This window comes from Nelusetta ayraudi, unplaced genomic scaffold, assembly GCF_046127955.1.
Source record: "Nelusetta ayraudi isolate G7.1 ecotype Tasmania unplaced genomic scaffold, CSIRO-AGI_Nayr_v1 ptg000097l, whole genome shotgun sequence".
Taxonomy (NCBI): Eukaryota; Metazoa; Chordata; class Actinopteri; order Tetraodontiformes; family Monacanthidae; genus Nelusetta; species Nelusetta ayraudi.
Window position 1 is genome coordinate 2,822,267 of NW_027466147.1, and position 22,451 is coordinate 2,844,717.

The following is a 22,451-nucleotide window of genomic DNA, read 5'->3' on the forward strand; positions in this document are numbered from 1 at the left end:
ACCTTGACCTCTTAAAGCTCATGAAAGGAGGGTGTGGTCCGGTTCCAGCTCGGCGTCCAGCTCCTCGTCGCGCTGTTTGGAGCGAAGCCCGTCGCGACTGAGAGCGGCCTCCAATCCAGAGGGACGCGATCGGAGCGTCGCGATCGGAGCGACACGGTCGCACTACTGCCAGCGTCCACACGTCCATCTGTTCGTCCATCCGTCCATCTCCTCACTCACTCACCTGTCTGGTTATCTGCACTTCTGCCCTTTAATCCAACCATCATGCACTTGTCCTTCCATCTACTTGTCTATCTAGTCATTCATCCATCCATCCATCCATCCATCCATCCATCCATCAGTCCAATATCAAGCTCAGCCCACCCGTTTGTCTTTACACTCCATGGTGCTCCTTGTCAATTCATCTACTTGTCCATCCATCCATCCATCCATCCATCCATCCGCCATGCACTTACCCATCTATCTTTTGGCCTGCCCAATTATCAAACATCTATCAATCTATTTATTTATGTCTATCCATCCATGCACTACCCTCTCACTGACCACCAATCACTGGAACTCAGTCTATTTGTTTTTTTTATTTGTCCATCCATCCATCCATTCATCCATCCATCCATCCATCCATCCATTGAAAGAGGAACAAAAAAAAGAACAGATGGGGCGCTGGGTCTTACCTACTTCTTGTGGTTAACAGAAACTGTAAGGAACAAATCACCATCATTTATCTATCCGTAAGTTATGAAAGCTGTACAGAGATTACTGTAACAAACAAACATGGAAAATAAAAGCGTGGGAGAAATAAAAAGGTAACGAGCTCTTAGAGAGACAAAATCTCTGAAATAAAACAAAAGAAAATAAATAACACTCCTGGAGGGATGCCTCCTTTTTTTTCTCCCCGTCTTTGTCATTCGATACTTCAGGGCAAGACAGCAAACAAGTTATAATCAACATAAGACATTTTTTTCCTCCTCTGTAACGAAAGAGGCTGCGAGAAATGAATGTGTCATTTACTCTCTTATCTAGGTTTGTTGGATTATTACTGTTCTTTTTTTTTCTTTTTTTTTTCTCTAAATGGGTGGTCATGCAAATAGAAACAGCCAAGTCTGTTATGCTTTTCAGTTTGTAAACTTGTAAAAGTTTGAGAGGCGACTTCTTGGCCAGTTCACTTTTTTTATGAGTTGACTAGTGGTGGATTACTGCGTTAACGAGCAGTGAACTGGCCGCTTGTTAGACTTTACTCTGCCACCTCGTCAGTCTTGGAAACCTTGACGTTTTTCGTTTATGCCAACAAATTGTGCTTTCTAGGAATTGGAAATGCGCGACCTCACTGTTGTCTCATACCTTTTTTTTTTTGTTTTTTTGTTTTTTTTTTTGTTTTTCAAAGTCCATTTCTTAAAAGTCAACAATTTTAGCTCTTGACAGCTAAACCAAAGCTGTCGTAGTTTTAGGGTGATCAGTGATCCCACGAGTCACCTTTTAATTCCAAGTTAACCGGCCAATTGACGCGTTTAGACTACGTTTCCACGTTGCGCTACTGTTTTTTTTTTTGCCAACAGCGGATAGTTTTGTGTTGCTCAGCTGTCCCACTGCTCGGGCACGGGGTGCGCCGCCAGGTTCTGCCACCTCCTTGCGCTCCGAGATGCAACTTGGAAATGCGTCGCCCCCCTGCTTGTGGACGTGCATTGGTGGGCGTCAGCTCCCTTGTCAGGGTAATCTCCTCTTCAGCATGGTGACGTTTCCAATGGAATCTCCAGCGGCTACCGGTAGTAAAGGTCACACATCTTAAAGTCCGCTTCTGGATGTGCAGCCACCTACTGAGTCCGAAGCCGTCAGAGCCGCGATCACATGCTTGCCCTCTGAAAGCAGTTTGTGACTAGTTTACAAGACCAATCAAATTCCAGGCTCATACAGTCTGTAAAATGTCTTTTTTTTTTTTTCCTCCCCCCAATGGAATTATGTGGTCCAAAACCAGTCTGCAGACAGTCGCCATTGGAAAAAACAAACAAACAAGGCTGTACACTGTCCAGAAAAACCAGATGTAAACCGACAAACAAACCAGTCCATCCACAGTCTGGGAATCTTTGACGCAGTTCCAATCACAGGACTTCTTCTACCAGATATCAGAGCTTAGTTCTCTGCTGGTAAGTGGTACGAAGGTGCTGTTCAGGTGGAGCTCCGGCTTCTTCCCAAGCGTACTGCTCTGAGAAACCTGGAAAAACACAGCGAGCACCTTTTAAGCAAAAAACAACTGTAATACGGCAAACAAGTGCTGCATTTTACAGGCTATGCAGAATTTTCAGCATGCAAACATTGCACTCGACCCCATGTATACCACAAACTATAAAGGTCCCATATTAAACCCATCTCTGGTTTCTTTCTTCTAAAAATGTTTTATTCCAGTGGAATGTACACAGTTTCTTACACCAGAACACAACTGGTCTCAAGGAAACACCACATTTAACCCTCTGTTTGCAGCCTACAACAAAAATATATATATATATATTTTTTATTTTTTTTATTTTTTAGAACTGATGCTTTATTGTATCATCCACACAACACACACTTACTGTCAAGATCCAAACGAACAACAAAAGATCCCTAAAGGAGAGATGTTCAAATTTGTGGGAACTTTATTGGCAAGGGGGCAGAGACACATATTGCAGGTAGTGAATTATCAAAAATATGGGACCTTTAAGCAACTCTCACGCTATATGATAGATTCAGTATATCCCAGTCTGTTAAGTCATGAATATGAGAGCTGTGTAAAAAAAAATACTTTTTCACTGGCTACATTTTCTTCTATCCAAACAGACCTCTTGTTCCCCAGTGAGCTCCTTTGAACCCCTGGGGAGAAAAGAGCGGTTTTACTTAAAATGGATTCAAACAAGCGTCAGCATAAAAGTTTTTTTTTATTTATTTTTTTTTTTAATAGATGGGCTTCATGACATTATGTAAAATTTTATGATTTGTGAAGACGTATTTCAATATGACGTAGTGAAGATGTTGAATTCTAGACACGAACAAGGAAAAAGAAAATTTGACAGGAAATCATGGTGGGGAAAGGAAATGCTGTCCTTTGCGGTCCTGTACCTGCCCATTCAGCAGCGTCATGGGGATATTGCAGTAGACGTGGCGTCCCCCAGGGCCCAGAGTAGAGAACTGCACGGTGGGCGGAGGCGGGAGAGGAGGCGACAGGGAGGAAGGCTGCGGCGGGAGCTGGAACTCGTAGCTGCGGCAGAAATGCCTCATTTGAGCCGCCGTGGCCGTGTGACTGCCCCCTAGTGGCAAGGTCATCTGGTTGTAGTCGGGGATCTCCGTGGCCAAGGCGACCTGCGGCGAGAATGTGCAGGACAGAAGACTTTTCACGAGCTTCTATCACCCAAAGTGTTATAGTCAAGCCTCAGAGAGATCTCATGAGTTTTTAATGTGGCCATTCTGAGAGCAAATTTTCATTCATCGTCCAAGCTGTGGAAACAAGCAAAGGGCCCATTTGCAGATTGGGCATCATTCATCAAGACTGGACACTGTTAGGTTTTCAATTTTAAAAACCCATTAATAACCATTTAATAAAACCCTTGTGTCTGTAGTCCCCAAAATTCCCAAAGGATGGTTTCTTTTATATCTATTATTTTCTGGTCACGCGGGTGCTTTGCAAATGCCATGTGTCATTGGATTAATTTATTACAAAGTCAAATATACAAATAAATGACATTAAATAATCATCGATAACTAAATTATTAAAAATAAAAATGTTCAAAATGAAATTTCACTCTCAGACGTGATCAAATGAAACACCGTTCCAAACTTTCTCAAGTGCGTTTTCTTCAACAATGCCGTAGATTGCGGTCAAATCTTCACTCTGAAAAAGGAATTGCAATGTACCAATTCCGCACTTTCCCTGTGTTTGCAACACCGCTGGCTTGCTGGTGGCCTTTAAAGATATGACAACAAACATCATTTTACAGCGTCAGGGGTGGCGGCGGCTGACCTGATGGTGTCCGTGCCGGCTCTCGTTAGGGGGCGCCAGAGAAGCGGATGTGGTCGTCATGGCGATGGTGGAAACGGTGGTCTGTAAGTCACCAAAGAGGCCCTGCTCCCCAGAGTCCATGACCTGTTAGCATTGGGGGAACAAGTCTGCTTTGAGTCTTTATAGTGATGGAATAAAAAAAAAAAAAAAAAAAAAGGACAGAGGGAAAACTGGAGCTTTTTGTTCCTCCTATAATCTTCCTTAGTTCTGCCCTTGTGCTTCTGTTTGAAACATTTTGTTCCACAAAATTACATTAGAGCCTAAGAGCTTTTTGAAAGTCCCATCAGTGAGTCACTGTTGCATTCAGGGTCCTGTTGTTTCATATAACACCTCTCGATACATTGTCCTATTGCTTTTTAAATACTCACAGAGGACAGAGTGCGCTTTTCTTCACGGCCCATAATAACAAAAAAGTTTGTCATTTAAAGCAACAAAAAAAACAAAAAAAACAAGCAGAGTGTGTAAGCGTAATGTTGAAGGACCTCTGCTGCTTTGTACAACAAAAGGAGAATTCAGGTGGATTCACCGCTTCACATCATTCTAAATCCATATTCAATATAGATGTTCATTTTAACTCTAACTTGTCCGCAGGGGTGTGTCTGAGCGTGGATGGTTGTCCGTCTTTGTTTTTGTCTTTGTATGTGGCCCTGCGATGAACTGGCGACTTCTCCTGTGTGTAACCCTGCCTTCGACCCACATCAGGCTGCAGCAGACCCCCCGCAACCCTGCGTGTAGGTGGAGGCGGGTGTAGAAGATGGATGAATGAATGAATGAATGAATGAATTTGAACTCAATTTACTATTTAATCGACTGGATGCGATGCATCATTTGCAACCCAGGGATCGGAAGCCCCTCTGTCTCCTTGGAAACACGACACGGATCAAGGCAGTTCATTAAATGTCATTGGTTACGCCGGTGTCAAGAGGTCAGAATGTAACCGTGTGCAGTCTGTATTGCTTAGCCTGATGGATGTCATCAGGTCCTCGGTGTCTCTTTAATAGCCTGTGATGGGATGCTTGGTCCTTGGCCCAGAAATGAAATAGACATTCACCTCTCCTGGCAGCAGTATGCTGGAATCAACATTAAACCCTCACCAAGGTAAAGACTGAGCTCGATTGATTGAATCTTAAACTAACCAATGCCACAAATGAAGACATCTGATCTCAGCCCTCTCTGTCATTGTGATGTATGTTATACAGCATCACGTGGCTCAATGAGGCAAAAGAAAGAAAAAAATCCACTCTGCTTTGCTACGACTGCAAAACTGTCTCTGGTTACTGGTACTGTATTTCACCGTAGCTAATATGCTGCTAGCTACTGCAGCTCTGTCACTATAGGTATTGCTTTCAATCCAGAGTTGCGTCACTATGACCAAAATAAATCATCACCAAACGCACACCACAAGGTGACAAACGAGCAAACATAGCTCGACACCGCAGTGTTTTTCAAGCTTTCCAAGAAATGCATAATTGACCACCAGAGATCAATAAAAAAATCCACTTAAATCATCCATAGCAAAAAAATCTGAGCGCTGTCCAAGATTTTTTTTTTATTTCTAATTATTTTGGGTTTGCTTTTTGTGCGCTCTGCTGACTTGAGGCCCATTTATACTCACTTTAGATTAGTTTAGATAGAAACTTTATTCATCCACAGGGGAAATTCACATCTTCCAGCAGTATCCACACATTTAAAAAAAAAAGTGATTTAAAAAAAGAAGAAGTCTGCAATAAAAACTAATGATAGTGTTTTATTTTATATATATATATATTTTTTTTTTTAACGAACATAAATGGGTACGTCCATGCCAAACTCTGCCAAACGTCACTGCCTACCTGCTCCCTGTGAGTGCTTTATATTTGCGTGGCTGTGAAGCAATGCATTCACTACAGGGCAGAGGTTAAACAAACGGAACCAACGTCGTAGATGTGTTTGTCATGGCACACACACATTTTGCACAAGTCAATTTGCACATTTGCAAATGTCTGCCATTTCTGCCTTGCACGTGGGCTAAATTGTGCAAACCTCGAATTTCGCCGCTAACTGCTCTGTTTGTGTGCGCATCCGCAAGCCCGCGTGTAATCGATGCAGGAGACAAACAGGCGGCTCCGTCTGCGTACAAATGCATATTTAACGTTGAGCGTCAATGGGCCTTTCACCATAACCACGGTGGTGAAACCGCTAAAAATGTCGATACAACATTCCGCTAAACGAGCTACAATCACCGCCCCCCCCGCCCCCGCAACAAGAGCCTCCCTGTCATCCTAACGCCACAACACAACACGAGGCGGCAAAGCGCTGAGGGACATTAGCCTCATACAATTCCATCTGTTCGACTCACACAGTTGGACTCTGCGCTCGCTCGTTCGCTCTCAGTGGCTGCTCGCTACCACGGAGCAGCACCGCCTCTTGCAAATCAGGGCACACACCACCTGGGGTGTTCACACACAGTGAGCACGCCTCCACTTTCATGCTTTACCTGTAATCAGCACACATCTGAAGTGCTGCATTGTTGTGTTTCGTACGTACGCACCCGAGGCGAACGCGCTACATGTTTTAGGTATGACTGCAGCGCAGGAGCAAAGCAATAAAGTAAAAATTCTGCTTCACACACTCAAAATAATTCAGAGCTTTACTGTTGTGACTGTAAATATGTTTTACTCCTCCTCCAGCCAGCGTGCTGCCCCATCTTACCAGAGAGGGACAACAGACAATCCTGATTTTTTTTGGAGTTTTATAAATAGTTTTGTAGCATCTAAATTAGATGCATTCGTAAATATATATATAAAAAAATTTACAAGGAACAAACTGTTTTGGTTGGGGCTAAAACAAATGTCCTTGTTTGGGGGCATTAATGATGACAAAGTTCTGCAGAAAGTGGTTGGAAAGAAAAGAGGTAAAGATCTGAAAGAAATCTGAGACATTTGTACTAAAACTCTTGAGAGCCCTTTTACTTTGTCTTGTTAATGTGCTAATGAGCCTCTCCACTATTGACTATGATTTGCAGCCTATGCAAGTTTAAAAATATAATTTTATATCAGCCTAGGGCTATAAAAGAATGTTCGGAAAAAGGCTCCACGTGTCCAGAATCTTCAGCTTGGTTCATCATCGTCTTGACTTCTGGAAACCGTACCTGGCGTCTGGACAGGGTCTCCCTCCGTTTTGCGGGCATCTCGTAGACGACCTGCTTCCAAAACTTGGACGACAGCTCGTTGCTCTTGGGACCCCTCCACTTGATGATGGATAGAACCTTTAAAGAGACGGTTTAGTCATCATCTGTCTGCGGCTGTGTGCTTCCGTCTGTCACACCCCCCCACCACCCCCCACCCACCCCTCCTCTCAGTACCTTGATCGTATGCTTCAGTGCTTCAACCTCTTGGTAGTTGATGACATTCTTCAGGTCTGCACACTCTATCATGATCACCTGGAGACACAGAAGACATTTACAGGTGTCTGGAATGTAGAGAATACCTGGAAATACCGCCCTTAGCGTGTAACATCAGAGCCTATAGATTGAAGGTTTTGACTCATGCATGCTCCTCGCTATCTCTGTTGGATTTTCTGTCGTCCCTGAACTCGTACCTTAATCTCCCCAGTAACCAGCATGGAGTGGAGGCGGGTCTCGATCTGGAAGATGCTCCATCCTCTTTTGGCTACAAATTCCGGAGTCAAAACGATGATGAGACGCCTGCTCTGGTCAACGCTACGAGCCAAGTCCTCGATGTAGGCTGTGGAGGCGGAACATGATGGAACGCTCAGAGAATTGCTGGATTATTCAACATTTCACTCACTCTCTATCAGTTCAATCATTGGAAACGTGTTTAAAGTGAGCATTTTTTTTAAATGCTCAGCCAGAACTAATTAATGCCTAACTTCTCTGGGACTTTTATTTTCCTTTAGTAAATAAAAAGATTGGATGATAAAGGATCCCGAAGAGGACAATCGGGCGAAATTCTCCAGCATCTGCTCTTATTTTTGCAAGTGGCAAAAATAAGAGACAACACACACACACACACACACACACACACACACACACACACACACACACACACACACACACACGACAGAGTGGTGCCAAAACTCTTCCGTCACCAATTAGCGAAGAAGACTTGAAGCGGAGGAAGCGACGACGGGGATCACGTGAACTGATTTGGGTTGGAGAAAGTGAGTGTTTGGCTTTATATTATCGCTTCCGCTTTTTGACAGGCACGCGGGCACCCGTTCTGTGGGCTGTTTGCCCGTGACATCCCGCTCGAGTCCGGTGGAATATGTGTCATGGGCACTGCTCATTATTTCCCCCCCCAAAAAAATTCGTGGTGACGGAGCCGTGTGAAAGCCGCATTCTGTAAACCCCACGCGCTCGTCTCTCTTCCCGCGCTTTCCACTGAACTAACGAGAGACTCTCGTCAGCAACACGTTGCAATTTCACGCTCAATTTGTGGGGCGCAAATAGCACGCAGCACCCCCCTCCCCCTCCCCCACGCCCGCCCCATACCATAGGAAAAAAAAAAAATATCTGTCTTCCCTTTTTTCCGTCTTTGCTTTCAATTTCCGTCTATCTTTATCTTTGCCTCCCTTTGCCTCCGTCGCGTTCCACAGCTGCGCGCCTCGCTCCCCCCCCCACACCCCCTCCTCTGTGTTTTCAGGATTATGCAAATCAAATAACGAAATAAAACCAACCAACGACCCCCCCCCCCCTCCCACCGCCTCTCTGTGCGCCCCCTGCTGCTTATTTGTCTCTCACTTGTTAATAATTTCAGAGGGCTAATGGCGTGGATAATTGAATGGTGTATTTTAGATTGCATCGCGCCTACCTGCTCTGTCAATTGCTGCCGTGCAAATGGGAAAGAAAAGCACTTGTTTGTTGTCTGCGTGACTCAGCCACTGAGTGTTTGTCTCGCTCTGTGGCTTTGAGTTCACGTTCGGCTCAGACGCGCCGGCCTAAACGAGTGCGTTTGATTTTGCGTAGGCTCTCAGGGCACAGAGAGGAAACCTCACTTGTGTGTCCTTTATTAAAAAATTTTCTTTTTTTATATTTCACATTGTATGTTTTTGTCTGATGGAAGCGTAATTGAGGCTTCCTGGAGGTCAGTCACTGCAGAGGTGGCCAATTTGTTAGCTTAGGATGGGGTTTAAGGAGGATGTTAAATAATGCAAAGTGCATAGATTAGTGGCTGCGCTGAAATGTGATTCTACTGACGGAACGCTAAGTCATCCAGGATAATGGCTCTCGTTTTTTTTCTTTTTTTTTGTCCTATGCATCAGCTTAAGGCTTTAGTTTAATGTAATAGGTCCTCTGAAATGTGCTTTACAGTGTTTCTCCAGGGCACTGACTTGGAACATAAAGTCGATGAACATAAAAGTCTCCTGGTTTGATTTTAATTCTAATAAACCAAACAATAACATTGTCTTTTATAAAAAATATATAAATATATATAGTAAACTGTGCATTTAAGCATCCACAAACACCACAGAAAGTCATTGTTCCTCTTTTCAGCATGATAATAATATGTATTTTGTGCGCGCGCGTCTGTTTGTTTGTTTATTTGTTCGGGGTAGTCAGAGTTCACGCTTAAGCAAGTGACAATGATATTTTTCCTCTCGTTTCCCTGTTTTTATGGGTCATTGCTGAACATCTATATGCGAGTGTGTAAGTGTGACTTACTGCTGCTGGGTATCAGGTCTCTGTCTGGTATAAACAGCTTGTAACCGTAGTGTTTCTCTAAAACATCCGGCAGGATCTCCAAAGCAAATGTTTCCTCATCGCTGCTCGCCCTGCTTGGAAAGAGGAGGGATAATTATGACCACCCATCAAAAAATCCAATTAGTTCACTGGGAGTTACTAAGCAAGCAGAGTCTAGCAACATATCTGGTTTTAATCTCATAGTTTTTGGACACTAAATCCTTGTACTCTTGTGCTCTGGACAGAACAGTGCACATGCAGCACGAGGGTAAATGTTGCCGACTGCACAAAAACAAACTGCACTTGGAGACTAAAGACTGATTCTGAGCACAATACAGTTAAATACAGCACAATAACGCACACCACAAACACAGGAGGTGTGCAAAAACTGGTACAACAGACCTGCCCAAAGAGTCCAGGTCCACTTTGGTGTAGGACAGGTAGCCATCATACTCCTTGTTGTCTGCAGACAAAATGTCATTAGCTACTTATTGGCTACATATGATCTGTGCACGAAAGCCCCCCCCCCCATCACCTCCCTACACTCTCGTAACGACTTCTGTTCGGTGCTAACAGCGTTCCCTCTGACTGATTTCACAGCAGCAACAAAAGTCTCAGTATTTATTCTGGTCACTGCTGCAGTGACTGCCAAATAATATCGCATCTCTTCCCACGAGCACCTTTATCTCTCTATTGATAACTTTATCACTGGTCCACCTGCCACATCTCCAGGCGGACTCTGATTTATGAAGACAAAAATTGCAGCTCTTTATAAATCTGATTCTTTTTCATCCTTGGCTCAATTAACATTTTTAGTCTGGATCCTGTAGATTCCCCTTAAAGTCCAGTGTGTAATATTTGGCCTGGTTTGTGATTTTTATATTAGTAGTATTTACTGCCCATAAATACATGAATAAAAGTGCTACTCACAGTACAATAAAAGTAGTCTGGTTGTCTTACTAATAGAACGGTTCTTATTTTTTTTTATATAAGAATGTACATAGAGCAAGAGTCCTGCGCCCAGTTAGCTGCCGTCCCGCACCGCCATATTTCTAAGGAAGCCTGGTGTGGACAATCCAACTGCCTGACAGCATGTTTTGTATTGAGGGTGAACGCCCACTGTAGTTCACTGGAGAGCTTGGGAGAGGGAGGGAGAGTGAAAGAGCGCTGCAATCTGAACTGTAACCACTCGATGTCGCTGTTTCTTCTGAAAATCTGCAAATATTACACACTTAACCTTTAAACATGAGATCTAAGTCATTCCTCTAAATGAGGTGGACAAAAGGTTGCTTTTGTCACAGTTTAACTTTTGAAATGATGTCATGGCTTAAACATTTCCTTCCTCCTGGTTTACCGTCTTCGGTTTCGTCGCTCCCAAAGTGTCTCCTGTAGCAGAGCATGATCTCCAGGTTGTAGCACTTGTACAGAGCAGTCAAGATTCCCAGCAGCAATAAGATGACGCCAAGACCACCAGCCAGCTCAAGTCGGTACATATCTGGAAGGGAAAAGTGGATTTACAGCAGTCAGACAATGGGGACTTGACAGTAATAATGTTTATTTATTTATTTATGAATCTGTCATTTTAAAAGCACTTAGAAACAACGTCTGTGGGCAAAGGTTCTGTGTAAAAGCGAGAAATACAAGACTTGAGTTCCACAGCCCACGCAGAGAATAAAAGACACAAAACACACAGAAAAAAAATAAACCAAACTCAATGAACATCATGTCCTCTGTCACCACATCCATAAATCTGGCTAACCTTCATTCCTCTCCTTTCCCAGGCCTCTGTACCACCACCACCTCTCTGGAGTGTCCTTTACCTGCTCCCTTCTCTCACTTCGGGTCACAGTGTAATTTGCACACCTCATTGGTCAGCCTGTCCATCACGGTAGCCAACAAAAAGACCAAAGGCCAAGGGCTACGTTTGGAAGGTTAGGGCCCCGTCAGTGAAAGACTTAAAAGGTTATTCGGATGAACATTCTGATTGCCCCACTCAAAGTGCATCATCTGCTGTATTTCTTCACGACGAGTGAAGCTGGTTGGAAGCAGCATGATCATTTTACGTGTTTGAAAGAAATTATGAATGACTCAAATAATAAATTCAAAAATGAAATACTACGAATTTATTAGTCTCTTATAGTTCTTCAACACTTTACGTATGTCAAACTTTACATACACAACTCTGTTCAAACATTTTAATTAAACCTGAGCCCCACGTGTGATGCTACCTCGAAAACCGCCACCACTGAGTGCAGTTAAGAGTAGAAATCCCCGGGACATCTGATTCATGACCTTCTATTTGTACTTGCAAAGCATCATGATGTGAGAATCCTGGTAGTCATCATTTATCCCCCAAAATATCAAAAAATGTCCCCTGAAATGGTCTACGCTAAAATGAGAATGTTATTTATGGTTAATATGAATAACCAATATTGTGTGTCTCTAGTAAATGGAACAGGTTGCTGTTTACTGTTTAATAAATAAATAAATAAATAAATAAATAAATAAAAATAAATTAATCAGTTTCATGCCTCTATCTGTCTCAAGAACAACGGATGGGCCATCACGTATCTAAATATGTGAAGTGTGAGAAAGTCATTTTCAATTGTCAACATTGTTCTCAGACATTTGTTTAATATCATAAACATTTCCCCCCAATCGAATTCCATCATGCAAATAAAGCTGATTGCTACGTGGAAGTGTGAAGTTGCAGCGTTTGACCAGTAGGCGTCTCTGCAGCTCCACTCTTTCGCAGATGTCATTGCTGCTTCTCGTGCGGTGAGACGCCGGAACAGCGGACAGCAAGCAGGACAGCGACACAGCAGTGGCAGCGATATCGTCTTGGTTGCTCCGAGGGTAAATCAGAAATACTGTGATTCAACTATATTGTCAAACATTTGCTGTACCGTAAAGTGAGCTCTCAGACGGCATCAGTTAGTCATGAGCCCTCCCCCATTTAGACCGCGAGCCGTTTCCTGCACTTCGCTCTCTCTCACCACAGCGCACTTCGTCCAACTTTCTCTGAAATTTTCATTAGTCATGAGTCTCTCGCTGCTGTCTCCTGATATCACTGAATGAGAAATGAGAAGCAAAGTGTTGAATTTAAAGTATGCCCTTTTACTTACTCAGCAAAAAAAAAAAAAAAAAAAAAAAAGGATCGAGTTTCGGTCCGAAAGTACGGGGCGAAATGTGATTTTAAGACGGGGGGGAATCAATGAGATTTTCGATAACTAGCTTAGCATCTTTATCGCCGTCTCTGCGGCGTAACGGCGTGACATCGGAACCACCTTGTTTAATCTTTTAGGTTTACTCCTGAACTGACTTTATCGTGCACAAAACATCTGTTGCATATAACCAAAACAAAAGATAAGATGTTGAAAAATAGGTTGGACCTTAAACACTGGCGTCTAGCTTACAAATCTGGCCAATCTCTGATGTGCTTTCAGGAAGAAAAAAAAAAAAAAAATCCAAAGCCAATCAACTTCCTGGATAAAGAGTTAGGAGGTATGAGAGTAACAACTAAACCTCTTCAACAACAGAACAACTTTTATTTTGCACAGGTCAGAGGTTTTAGGCTTCTCTCAGTCAACAACTTTGTTTCAGTTTATCCTTCGACGTCTTCGGCAAGAGTTCCGTTAAGCATATCATCACTGCTAGCCGCCCCAAAAAAAACTTCAAACTTTTTTTAAGTACAGAATGTGAATGCTTTTGCCACGTCTGGAAACCAATCTCTATTAAAAAGCCGTTGACGGCACCAGCATTCTTCCCGTCTTCACAACGCTGCCGACGGAGGTAACTCATCGTCCGCCTGCTCCGTCCGCCTTCCTCACCCGGATAAACTTCTCGCTACGCTGCCTATTTGTCCTCCCTGCGGCGACGTGGCGAAGACGCGAGGCCCCCTGGAGGTGAAGGCAGAGAACAGCGATCCTCGAGCTCCGATCCGAGGGGGGCGAATCTCCTCCGTGCGCCCGGCCTGTCGTCTCCTCTCCATCCATCCATCCATCCATCCATCCATCCATTTTTTCACCCCCCCCCTCATCTCTAGTAAGCCTTCCGTCATGGTGGCTGAAGGCGCGTCCTTCTGCTCTGTCAGTTGCAATAAGCGGAGATGCGTGCGTGCGTGCGCGTGCATCGACACGTTACGCTGGGTCACCGCCGGGTTAGAGCGACTCTTAATTCAATCTCACAAACGCACACGCACACGCGCGCGCGCAGACACACGTGTGTGCACAGAGTGCATGAAATCAGGCTTTGATAACTTCCGCTAAACCCTCCCCCCAAAAATATTCACGCATTGTTTTCATTCTGGCCAGAAGGTTTTTTTCCAGGCTGTCGCGGCAGTAGCGGTGCGAATTACAGAGGAGCCACTCGTTGGAAATGTTTCCCTCCAGCGAGATTCTGAGGAAAATCATGAGAGGTGCAGGAGGTTATTTATTTTAGTTATGCACCGCTGTTCAATATGGCGTAACACCCATGAGCTCGGTGGCTGGATCCGGCTCCCTCTGAATTTAAAAAAAAGGGCACTCGTCAGCTTTTTATATTTGGGGAATGCTCGCTAACTTAAAAAAAAAAAATTCACTGAATACCTCTGTTCTGCTCTGCCAAAACATTTAAAGATTTTTTATTTATTTTCTGGTCTCATTTAGATGCTAATCAACCAGTCGTTTCAGGCCAAAGAGGACAGTTTTGCACAGACTTACCAAAAAGAGGGAGGAAACTGGTGGAATCAGTTCAGTCGAGAGTCAGCTGGACTAGAAACAGGGCTTTAAGGTACATTGTGTAAAATTCTGCCATTTAGTGGTCAGATTTTATATTGCAGTTTGCTCCCTCGGCCTCTCCAGAGCCTCGCCAGTGAACTATGGCGGCCTGTGCACCCAAACCCGGACACCCAGTCCACCTCCTTCTTCACTGCTTAACTTAAGAACGCAAGTGTTCGAAAGCGTAGCAATGGGTTTGTTGTGTCCTCGTTTCTTCGTGACACAGTAGCGCACCTGTATCCCTCTTCAACACAACTGACGACGAAATCAAATCACGCTCACTAGTATACATTCCAATGCATACGTGTCAGGTCTCTCTAACTCTCTAACGCCTGTTGCTTTGACAAAGCGGCAAGCGTGGGCTGGAACGCACACCTAACTTCCGGTATCCCTTCAGGTAATTAGGCGTTGAAGCAACAGCGACCTCGCTCTCCCCACGGAGCTCGCTGTGTGTCGGCGTGTGAGTTTCCCGGCGGCGTGCGTGCGTGCGCGTCTGCGCGTGCGTGTCTCCCCGAGGTGCTAGTTAAGTATAGTAAGACAGATCTGACGCCCAGGGCGCTGAGTGCCAGTGAGGGCGGGAGGGAGACCTGTTTTCAGTTGTGCTCTTCCCTCCTCGCCTCCGTTTGTCCTCTTTGCTTGGTTCCCGCCCCTTGTGTTCGCCCTGCACCTATTATTTACTCCCTTGTTATCCATTTCCTTGCCACTGTTCATTTCTCTCCGAGTGGAGTAGAAACTGAGCTCGGCGCTCGCTTTGTTTTCTTTTATGTCAGGCATCCACGATGGCCTCTTTCTGCTGAGTTTTGGGTAACTGAGACTATTTGTGCCCTCCTGCTTCTCCTGAGCTGCTCCTCTGTTAATATTCATATGTTAATATATATATATATATATATATATATATATATATATATATATATATACATATATATATATATATATACATATATATATATGTATATGTATATATATTTATGTGTATATATGTATAAGAATTTGTATATGTAGATATGTGTAGATACATATGTACATATATGTATTTATGTAAATGCATGTGTGCGATCTGTGTGTGTATATACAGGTATATACTGTATATATGTATATGTGTACACACACATATATATTTACATATATATGTGTATATATATGCATGCACATATATATGTGTGTGCATATATATACATGTTTTTACACACACATACACACGCAGATATATGTACACATACATACATACATGCATACATACGTATAGATTTCTGTATGTGTGTATGCGTGGAGCTGTAACTGTCGATAAGACACTTTGATATTATGATATTGTGTTGTTAAAAAAAAGTATTTAAAATGTATAAAAACCTTCATGACAACACAAACACGCATGCGCGCGCACACACACACACACTCACACTCACAGAGGCATAATTATCTGCTCACATCCACCCGTATTCCCTGAGCCATGACTGCGGCATCAGTTCCTGAGCTGCTCGTTTCTCGTCCACAAACTCAAAGCCAGAGGAAAAAAGAGGGGGAGACGTGTGACGGCGTCTCTCTCGCCAGGCGCAGTTCTCCATTTGCGCCTCGTCGAGCGCTCGGCCTCCTTGAGCGCGCGTGCAGAGTAAAGACAGTAAAGAGTTGACTGCTGACTGTAAAATGCTCGGTTGAATTTTACACGCCGTAAATCCTGGCCTTCATCTCTCGTTATTTAGTTATTATCCTCGGTGGAGTTACTGGGAGACGCCATTATCACCGTGATTGCAGATAAGTGGTAATTGACTGCTGACACCTCGCTAGTCAATTACCACTTAAGTAACGTTGACTGCATTAAAATTGTGGCCTCGTGTACGGCCGCCTACCTCGTAGAACCTTCTTTAAATAAAAAAAAAAAGTAAATCCACGTGACTGTAGGAAAGTGGGGGGGGTGACGGTCTACCTTTCTTTTGCAGGATGGCGCTGCCGCTGCGCCTCCCGATGTGGTTCTCCACGTAGCAGGTGTAGTTGGCCAGGTCGGCCTCGTCCACGGCGTCGAACGTCAGGGACAGCTGCACCTCCTTCTCGCCCAGGTGCTCCCGCAAAATCCTGGACACACACACACACGACAAGTATGTGATATATAAGCCATAGACTTATTCAGATTTTACAGGCTGGCCGGGGTGGCAGAGATTTCTTTTTTTTTTTTATTGGTTTATTATATAGTTGGAGATCACTGGTGGTCTAAGTTTTGTCATTTTGTGGCTGATGAGGACAGAGGGGAGACCGAGAGAGACTGAGAGAGGGGGGGGGGTCGGGGGGTAGAGCGCATGTGCAAAACACTGCTGACAGTTGGAAAAAAAAAGTCTCTCCTTATGGTGAGGTCACACTCCTCTAAAAGCTGCAGAGGGAGGAGTGAGAGAGGAGGGAGGGAGGAGGAGTGAACTCATGTCTGGGTCACGACGTGCACCTTCCCGGGGGCCGACGGCGAGGTTCGATTCAGCCGTAAACATCACTGTGGTGCAGCGCCACCACGCTGACGACGCAAATCTGGGCCGGAGACGCTCCGGCATCTATCACAGGATCGGACGTCTCATCGAGTCTCAGACAGCAGAGGGCGGAGCGGAAAAAATACAGTTTTCAAGACCCTTAACTTCAATCAATGCGTCATATGTCAGGTTGTGAATTAACAGTTCTATTTACTCTACTTCTTACACTGGAAAGACATGGGCAGTACTTTTGTGCTGAAAAGATTTTCAACGCAAAATCATTTGCATTTTGTAACTATTCACGATGAGACAAATGAAGCCTTTCATTGGACATTGAAAGGCATTCGGCTTTGCGGCCTGTGTTGTGGAGCAAATTCTCAGCAGTTGAATTTACAATGTTAGTTCTGAGTGAACTATTCCTTTAAGCTTGAAGACAGACCGAAGAGGTGAAAACTAAATGCACCATAATAATGGAACGACGTTGAAAAATGTTGGATCTATGAGATGGAAAATGTAAAAGGATTTTCTGCTCTGTGACTGTGAGGACGGTGCATCATTATGATGCATAGCAGAGCACAGCTTTGGCATTTACCTGCTAAAAACATCCATTAAAAACATCCTTCTTGCTCCCTTTTCTCAGCTTCGCCAAAGCAAAGCTGTGCTCAAACACTCTCTCTCTCCTCCCTTCTGTTCCCCAGTCTCTCTCTCTCACTCGAAAATCCATCGTGGATAAAGGACCTAAATGACAATGAACAATTTGATTAGACGTCTAAAAAAAAAAAAAAAAAAAAAAAAAAAAATCATCTTTTAGAAATTCAATAATCCAAAGTAATTTTAACAAAGACTTGACGGTTGCTTTAATAGTAAACTATTATTGTGAACTTTATTAGTTATCAACGATAAATGACTTTTGAGCAAGAGCTTAAAAAAATTAAAAAATTAAAAAATTAAAATAAAAGCCACGCCAGATGGAAGGTTTCCCATCTGCTGCATTAATTTAATGTATCCACCCCAAAGGGTCCATGCACAACAATTGGAACAGGGAGGTGAAAAGTTGTCTGTATAAATTTATGTTTAAAAATGTTTTTTTTTTTTTTTTTCCACTGTCAACTGGGCCAATTAGCAAAACATTCCCTATTGGTACAAGAGAGATCTGAGTGTTACACCTTAGCAAACTGTGACACACCAAGACGGTTTTAAAAAAAGTCCCGTCAGTAGCTGCGTTTGCATTACAGTTTTTTTTTTGCAAAATAAAAGCAATATTTCTAGAATTTCGTCTGAAAAACCACCTCATGAGAGCGTCAAAACCTTTTAGCCATATTTCTGAGGTTTTTCCAAGTTCAGCTGGTTCCATCACCTGTCTTTTGTTGCGATGTTTAGGTGCAATTCTCGGGGGTAATGGAAACGCTGCCAGTGTCACCAGTGGCTGCACATATTCCTTTATACTAACCTGGTTTTCTGGATTACGTTACAATTCCTTCTGGATTTTCTTCTAGAGTTTGAAATAAACAAAACAAATAAAGTGTGTAATTGTGCCGTAATGACACGTCCCTCCCTGATGCTTTAATGCTCTTGGACTAACGGCCGACGGACCGAGGCCACATATTGCCGGGGTGGCTGAGTGGGATGAGGTGAACGGGGGCAGATTTATGCGCAGCGCAGCAGGAGCCTTGCTGGTTAAATATGGAGCGGTGGTGTGATTGGATCGTAGGTGGCCAGAGGACTGGAGTGAAAGATGGGGAACTCATCAGACAGAGGTTAATTTAATACCACGGGGCGTGATTAGCTCTAAGTTTGGACCATCATATCTATGCACATTCCTGCTCTCCTTATCTGATGATGAAGTGTCCGAGAGCGAGACCCTGAGGCGGTCCTTCCCGGAGCTGACCCTGTTCTCTCCCCTCTCCCCGCAGAGTGGAGCGGAGAGAACAGGGTCCATATCTTGTTATTATCATTAGTTTAAGGTAATTGCATGAGTTGGGCCAGCGGTAAACACTGCTGTAACTTTTACTTTTCAAAACAATATGAGCAGAAACATTTGAACAGACACTGACGTTGAGCTGCTTGTACAGGACGACGTAAAGAAAACAACCATGTGATCTTTGAGGGGTTCAAGTGACACAGTAAGTTGCGGCAGACATCATGCTATTTTAAACATTTCTATTCTAAACATTTTTTTGAAAAAATTATTGAAACATTGCTATTATGTGGCAAATAAAACTCTGAAATATTTGACATCTGTCTATCTCTATCTATTTGACTTTTTTTTTTTTTTTAATACATTTTCTGCCTATTTGGAAAAATCAGCATCCCCGTACAGCTATCGACAGACACAGACGTGCACTGTGAATGTTTTGCAGACTGTCTTTCTGCGGTGTGTTCAGCCGTTGTCAATTGAAACTAAATCCCTAAGCGCCGAACAGACGAGGGAATATAATTGAATTTCTTTTAGCTCCTAATATTTATTGAACGCTGGCCAAACCCAATCTGAACCAAAATGATCTCATCAAATTAAATCAAATTGCTCTAAACATCGGGCTGGCGGGTGCTGGCACACTAACTCCAAACATACATTACATTTTTAATGTAGTTGTATAGTAACCTTGGAGTTGATTACGTGGTAGTTGCTGTTGGACGGTGTGAATTAAAAACAAACAAACCTACTACAACGACGACCCAAATAATAGTTTAGGAAGGCGCTGTTCCTGCGATGGGTACCTGGAACTAAGTTCCTCTTGCTGTTTGGGGACAGAAGCACAACTTTGCACAACGTAACTCTACACTACTCTGTTGTGCTAGGTTTTAAAGCTTGTATTTGATGCCTGTCTGAGCAACCAGGGCCGACTGCTTGCAATTATTTCAGGCGTTACTACGCTTTCATTGACTTTAGACTTTCCAACAATTAGATAATGTGATGCATTGCTATACTGTATGATAACATAGTAATCTCAAAGGTTCCCACTGATCGCATGTGCTTCTAATGACGTCAGAGTAGTGTTGTAGTCAAGACCGCACCAACCGAGACCAAGACGTTATCAAGACTAGAGAGCATTGAGACCGAGGCCCTCAGAAAGTGGTCTCCAGACCGGTCTTGAGACCGAGACCAATCTCGGGTACCGCACCACTACGTCAGACGCCCTGCAGGCATTCAGATTTTTCTCATTGAGCCCAAAGTAATTGGTCCCAATAGGGGTGTGGGAATGAATTCAATTAAACTTTATTATTAGTATTCATAATTCTTGAGGAAAGTTGGGAGGAAAAGCTGTTGCAGAACCCTCAATGAGTCATAAATCATAAGAGAGCAAATTAGGTACCGACAGTGTGAGGAGTGCAGCTTGAGTTGATGCCTCAGAAATTAATTAGCAGTGGCAACCTGTAAACCTGACGGGTCACATTTGATACTGTTACAGTGAGCTGCAGCAGCATCACCATCACGGTATGTGGTTTTCTCATACATTCACTTTGTAGTGTCATTCTCCATGTGTGCAGCGCATCAATGCGTTACCTGACTTCACTCTCTTTAATGTGCCCCGCCAGCTCCTCCACAAACTTCTCCCCTTTCATCCAGTAGATGATCGGCCTTCTGTTTTCTCCACTGTAGCCAAAGAACGCCTTGCAGTCCAAGCTGAGGGGCATTCCTGCAAGACAAAATGCACCATTGTTATAACACCAACTGGATATGTTGGGAGAGAAAGCCGAGAAATCACATCTGTTGGTTGATTGTTAGATTTCCACATTTTCACTTGTTGCCAAGGGAGAAGGAAGACAAGCTTTTAGAGTTTGTTTCCCCAAAATGTTTCAGTTTGCTAAAAAAAAATAATGGAGGTAGAATTGTCAACTTTTTAAAAATACCCATTGTATCATCTGTTATTCCATTTGTCAGGTAGCTATGAGTCCTAATTGGAGCTGTACTGGGGCTTTTTCCATTAGCAATGGGTGACTGTAGCTCAGGAGGTTGAACGGGTTGTCCAATGACTGAAAGGTTTGCGGTTCAAATCCTGGTCCATCCCAGTCTGTCGTTGTGTCCTTGGGCACATTGGACACATTGCCTCGCACGGATGTGAGCGGACGTTTGGTGTTCGGAAGCTGTTTGGTGCAGATTGGCTGCGTCAATCCGCCAGTCTGCCCCAGGGCAGCTGTGGCTACACATGTAGCTCACCACCACCAGTGTGAATGTGGTGTGAATGAATAATGGGTTCAATGTAAAGTGCTTTGGGTGCCTTGGAAAACGCCATATAAAAAGCCACGGCTCAGGTCTACTTGATTTTTGAGTTTTTCCATTAGGTGGTGGTGCCTGATAGCTGCTACTATGTTGGAACCTACTCGACCGCGTGTAAGCCAAGTCTAGCTGACAGGATTACATCAAGAGTTCAGGGTTGCTGATTGGAGAGGGGCCGACTCGTTCACAAAAATCAAACCCAGCATTTAAGAAAAGAAAATTAAACCTGGCAAAAGACAGCGTGTGCTATTATCTTCAGTCGAGTGCTCACATTTCTGTGCTGGGTGGCGAATGAAAGAAAATTCTACAACCAGCAGCAATATGGTCTCCAAGCTGATGGTTGCTCACGGACACCAGTGAACCTTAAAAATGTGTCGAAAAAAAGAAAACTGAAAAGGGAAAACTGCAACACAAATATGGAACCATAACGAATGATGTCAAGGGACTTTCGGGACTTTCGGAAGGGACTTTTTCTCAATTGTAATGGAAAACGAGGCCGAGTCGAGTTGCGATGAAACTGTGCGTGAAAAAGCACCATGTGCGTGCGCTCACCATTTTTTGATGACGGTGATGTACTTGAGAGGTTTGCCCCAACAACTCTCACACTTCACAAGCAGGATGTTATTCACCACTCTTAACCACTGTCATCTGCTTCCTGAGCTGAGCTCCTTTTCACACTCACCACCACTGCCGCCTGCATTCTCCCTTGCACTGGCCATCACACTATTCACACAGACAAATTAGTTGATCACTATTCACTGACAAAATCCCCACGGGATAAGAACGCACCATCGTACCTGCAGTCACTTTGTGAAATTCACAACATACCGCAGCCCGCCCTCTCTCAGCTTCATTCATCTCCTCAAACGCAAAGCCTGCACCTGCTTTCTTCACTCTTCATTTTTCTGCTGCGGATGATTCCAGTCATCATCTGCAACAGACCCTGAAGTTCACCGCATTCATTGTATTTTCCTTGTTCAAGAAGTCCATACAGTCAATCATGCAAGATTCCTGCACTTGCCTTTAGCCATTTGCAACATGTGTCATCGTATATATGTGGTTTTTATGGTTGCTAAAAATGTGCTGCGAAAAGGTATCGTCTGTCTTTGTTTCTCTTGACGTCCTTCTGTTTTTACATTTGCCTCTACTGCTGCCTCTTGACCAGCTTGACCAGCTGGGAAAGGAGAACCGGCTCGCAAACCTTCACTCGCAAAAATCTCGAAACGTTTCCCTGTCGCGAAAAACTGCAGGTCTGCACTATGATACTTTCCAACAGCCTTACCACGTTGGTGCGTTTAACATTGTACATTGTATGGGATGC

At 43.8% G+C, this 22,451-nt stretch overlaps 1 protein-coding gene across 4 annotated transcripts in view; it reads right to left on the reverse strand.

Annotated features, from left to right (window-relative positions):
- Window positions 1-594: 594 nt before the first annotated feature.
- il1rapl2 (interleukin 1 receptor accessory protein-like 2) overlaps window positions 595-22,451 on the reverse strand; it is a 290,457-nt gene continuing 268,600 nt past the window's right edge. The window contains exons 8-18 of one of the 4 annotated variants that reach the window (XM_076048011.1): window positions 20,417-20,549; window positions 16,386-16,531; window positions 11,062-11,202; window positions 10,110-10,170; window positions 9,690-9,799; window positions 7,607-7,752; window positions 7,371-7,448; window positions 7,158-7,274; window positions 3,989-4,111; window positions 3,091-3,330; window positions 595-2,209 (exon numbers count right to left, since the gene is read on the reverse strand). In XM_076048011.1, coding sequence (XP_075904126.1) covers window positions 2,111-2,209; window positions 3,091-3,330; window positions 3,989-4,111; window positions 7,158-7,274; window positions 7,371-7,448; window positions 7,607-7,752; window positions 9,690-9,799; window positions 10,110-10,170; window positions 11,062-11,202; window positions 16,386-16,531; window positions 20,417-20,549 — 1,394 coding nt within the window. In that variant the 3' untranslated portion in view covers window positions 595-2,110. Of the gene's footprint in view, window positions 2,210-2,532; window positions 2,845-3,090; window positions 3,331-3,988; window positions 4,112-7,157; window positions 7,275-7,370; window positions 7,449-7,606; window positions 7,753-9,689; window positions 9,803-10,109; window positions 10,171-11,061; window positions 11,203-16,385; window positions 16,532-20,416; window positions 20,550-22,451 lie in introns of those variants that run through there. The other 3 variants (XM_076048010.1, XM_076048013.1, XM_076048012.1) reach the window with 3 other exon arrangements.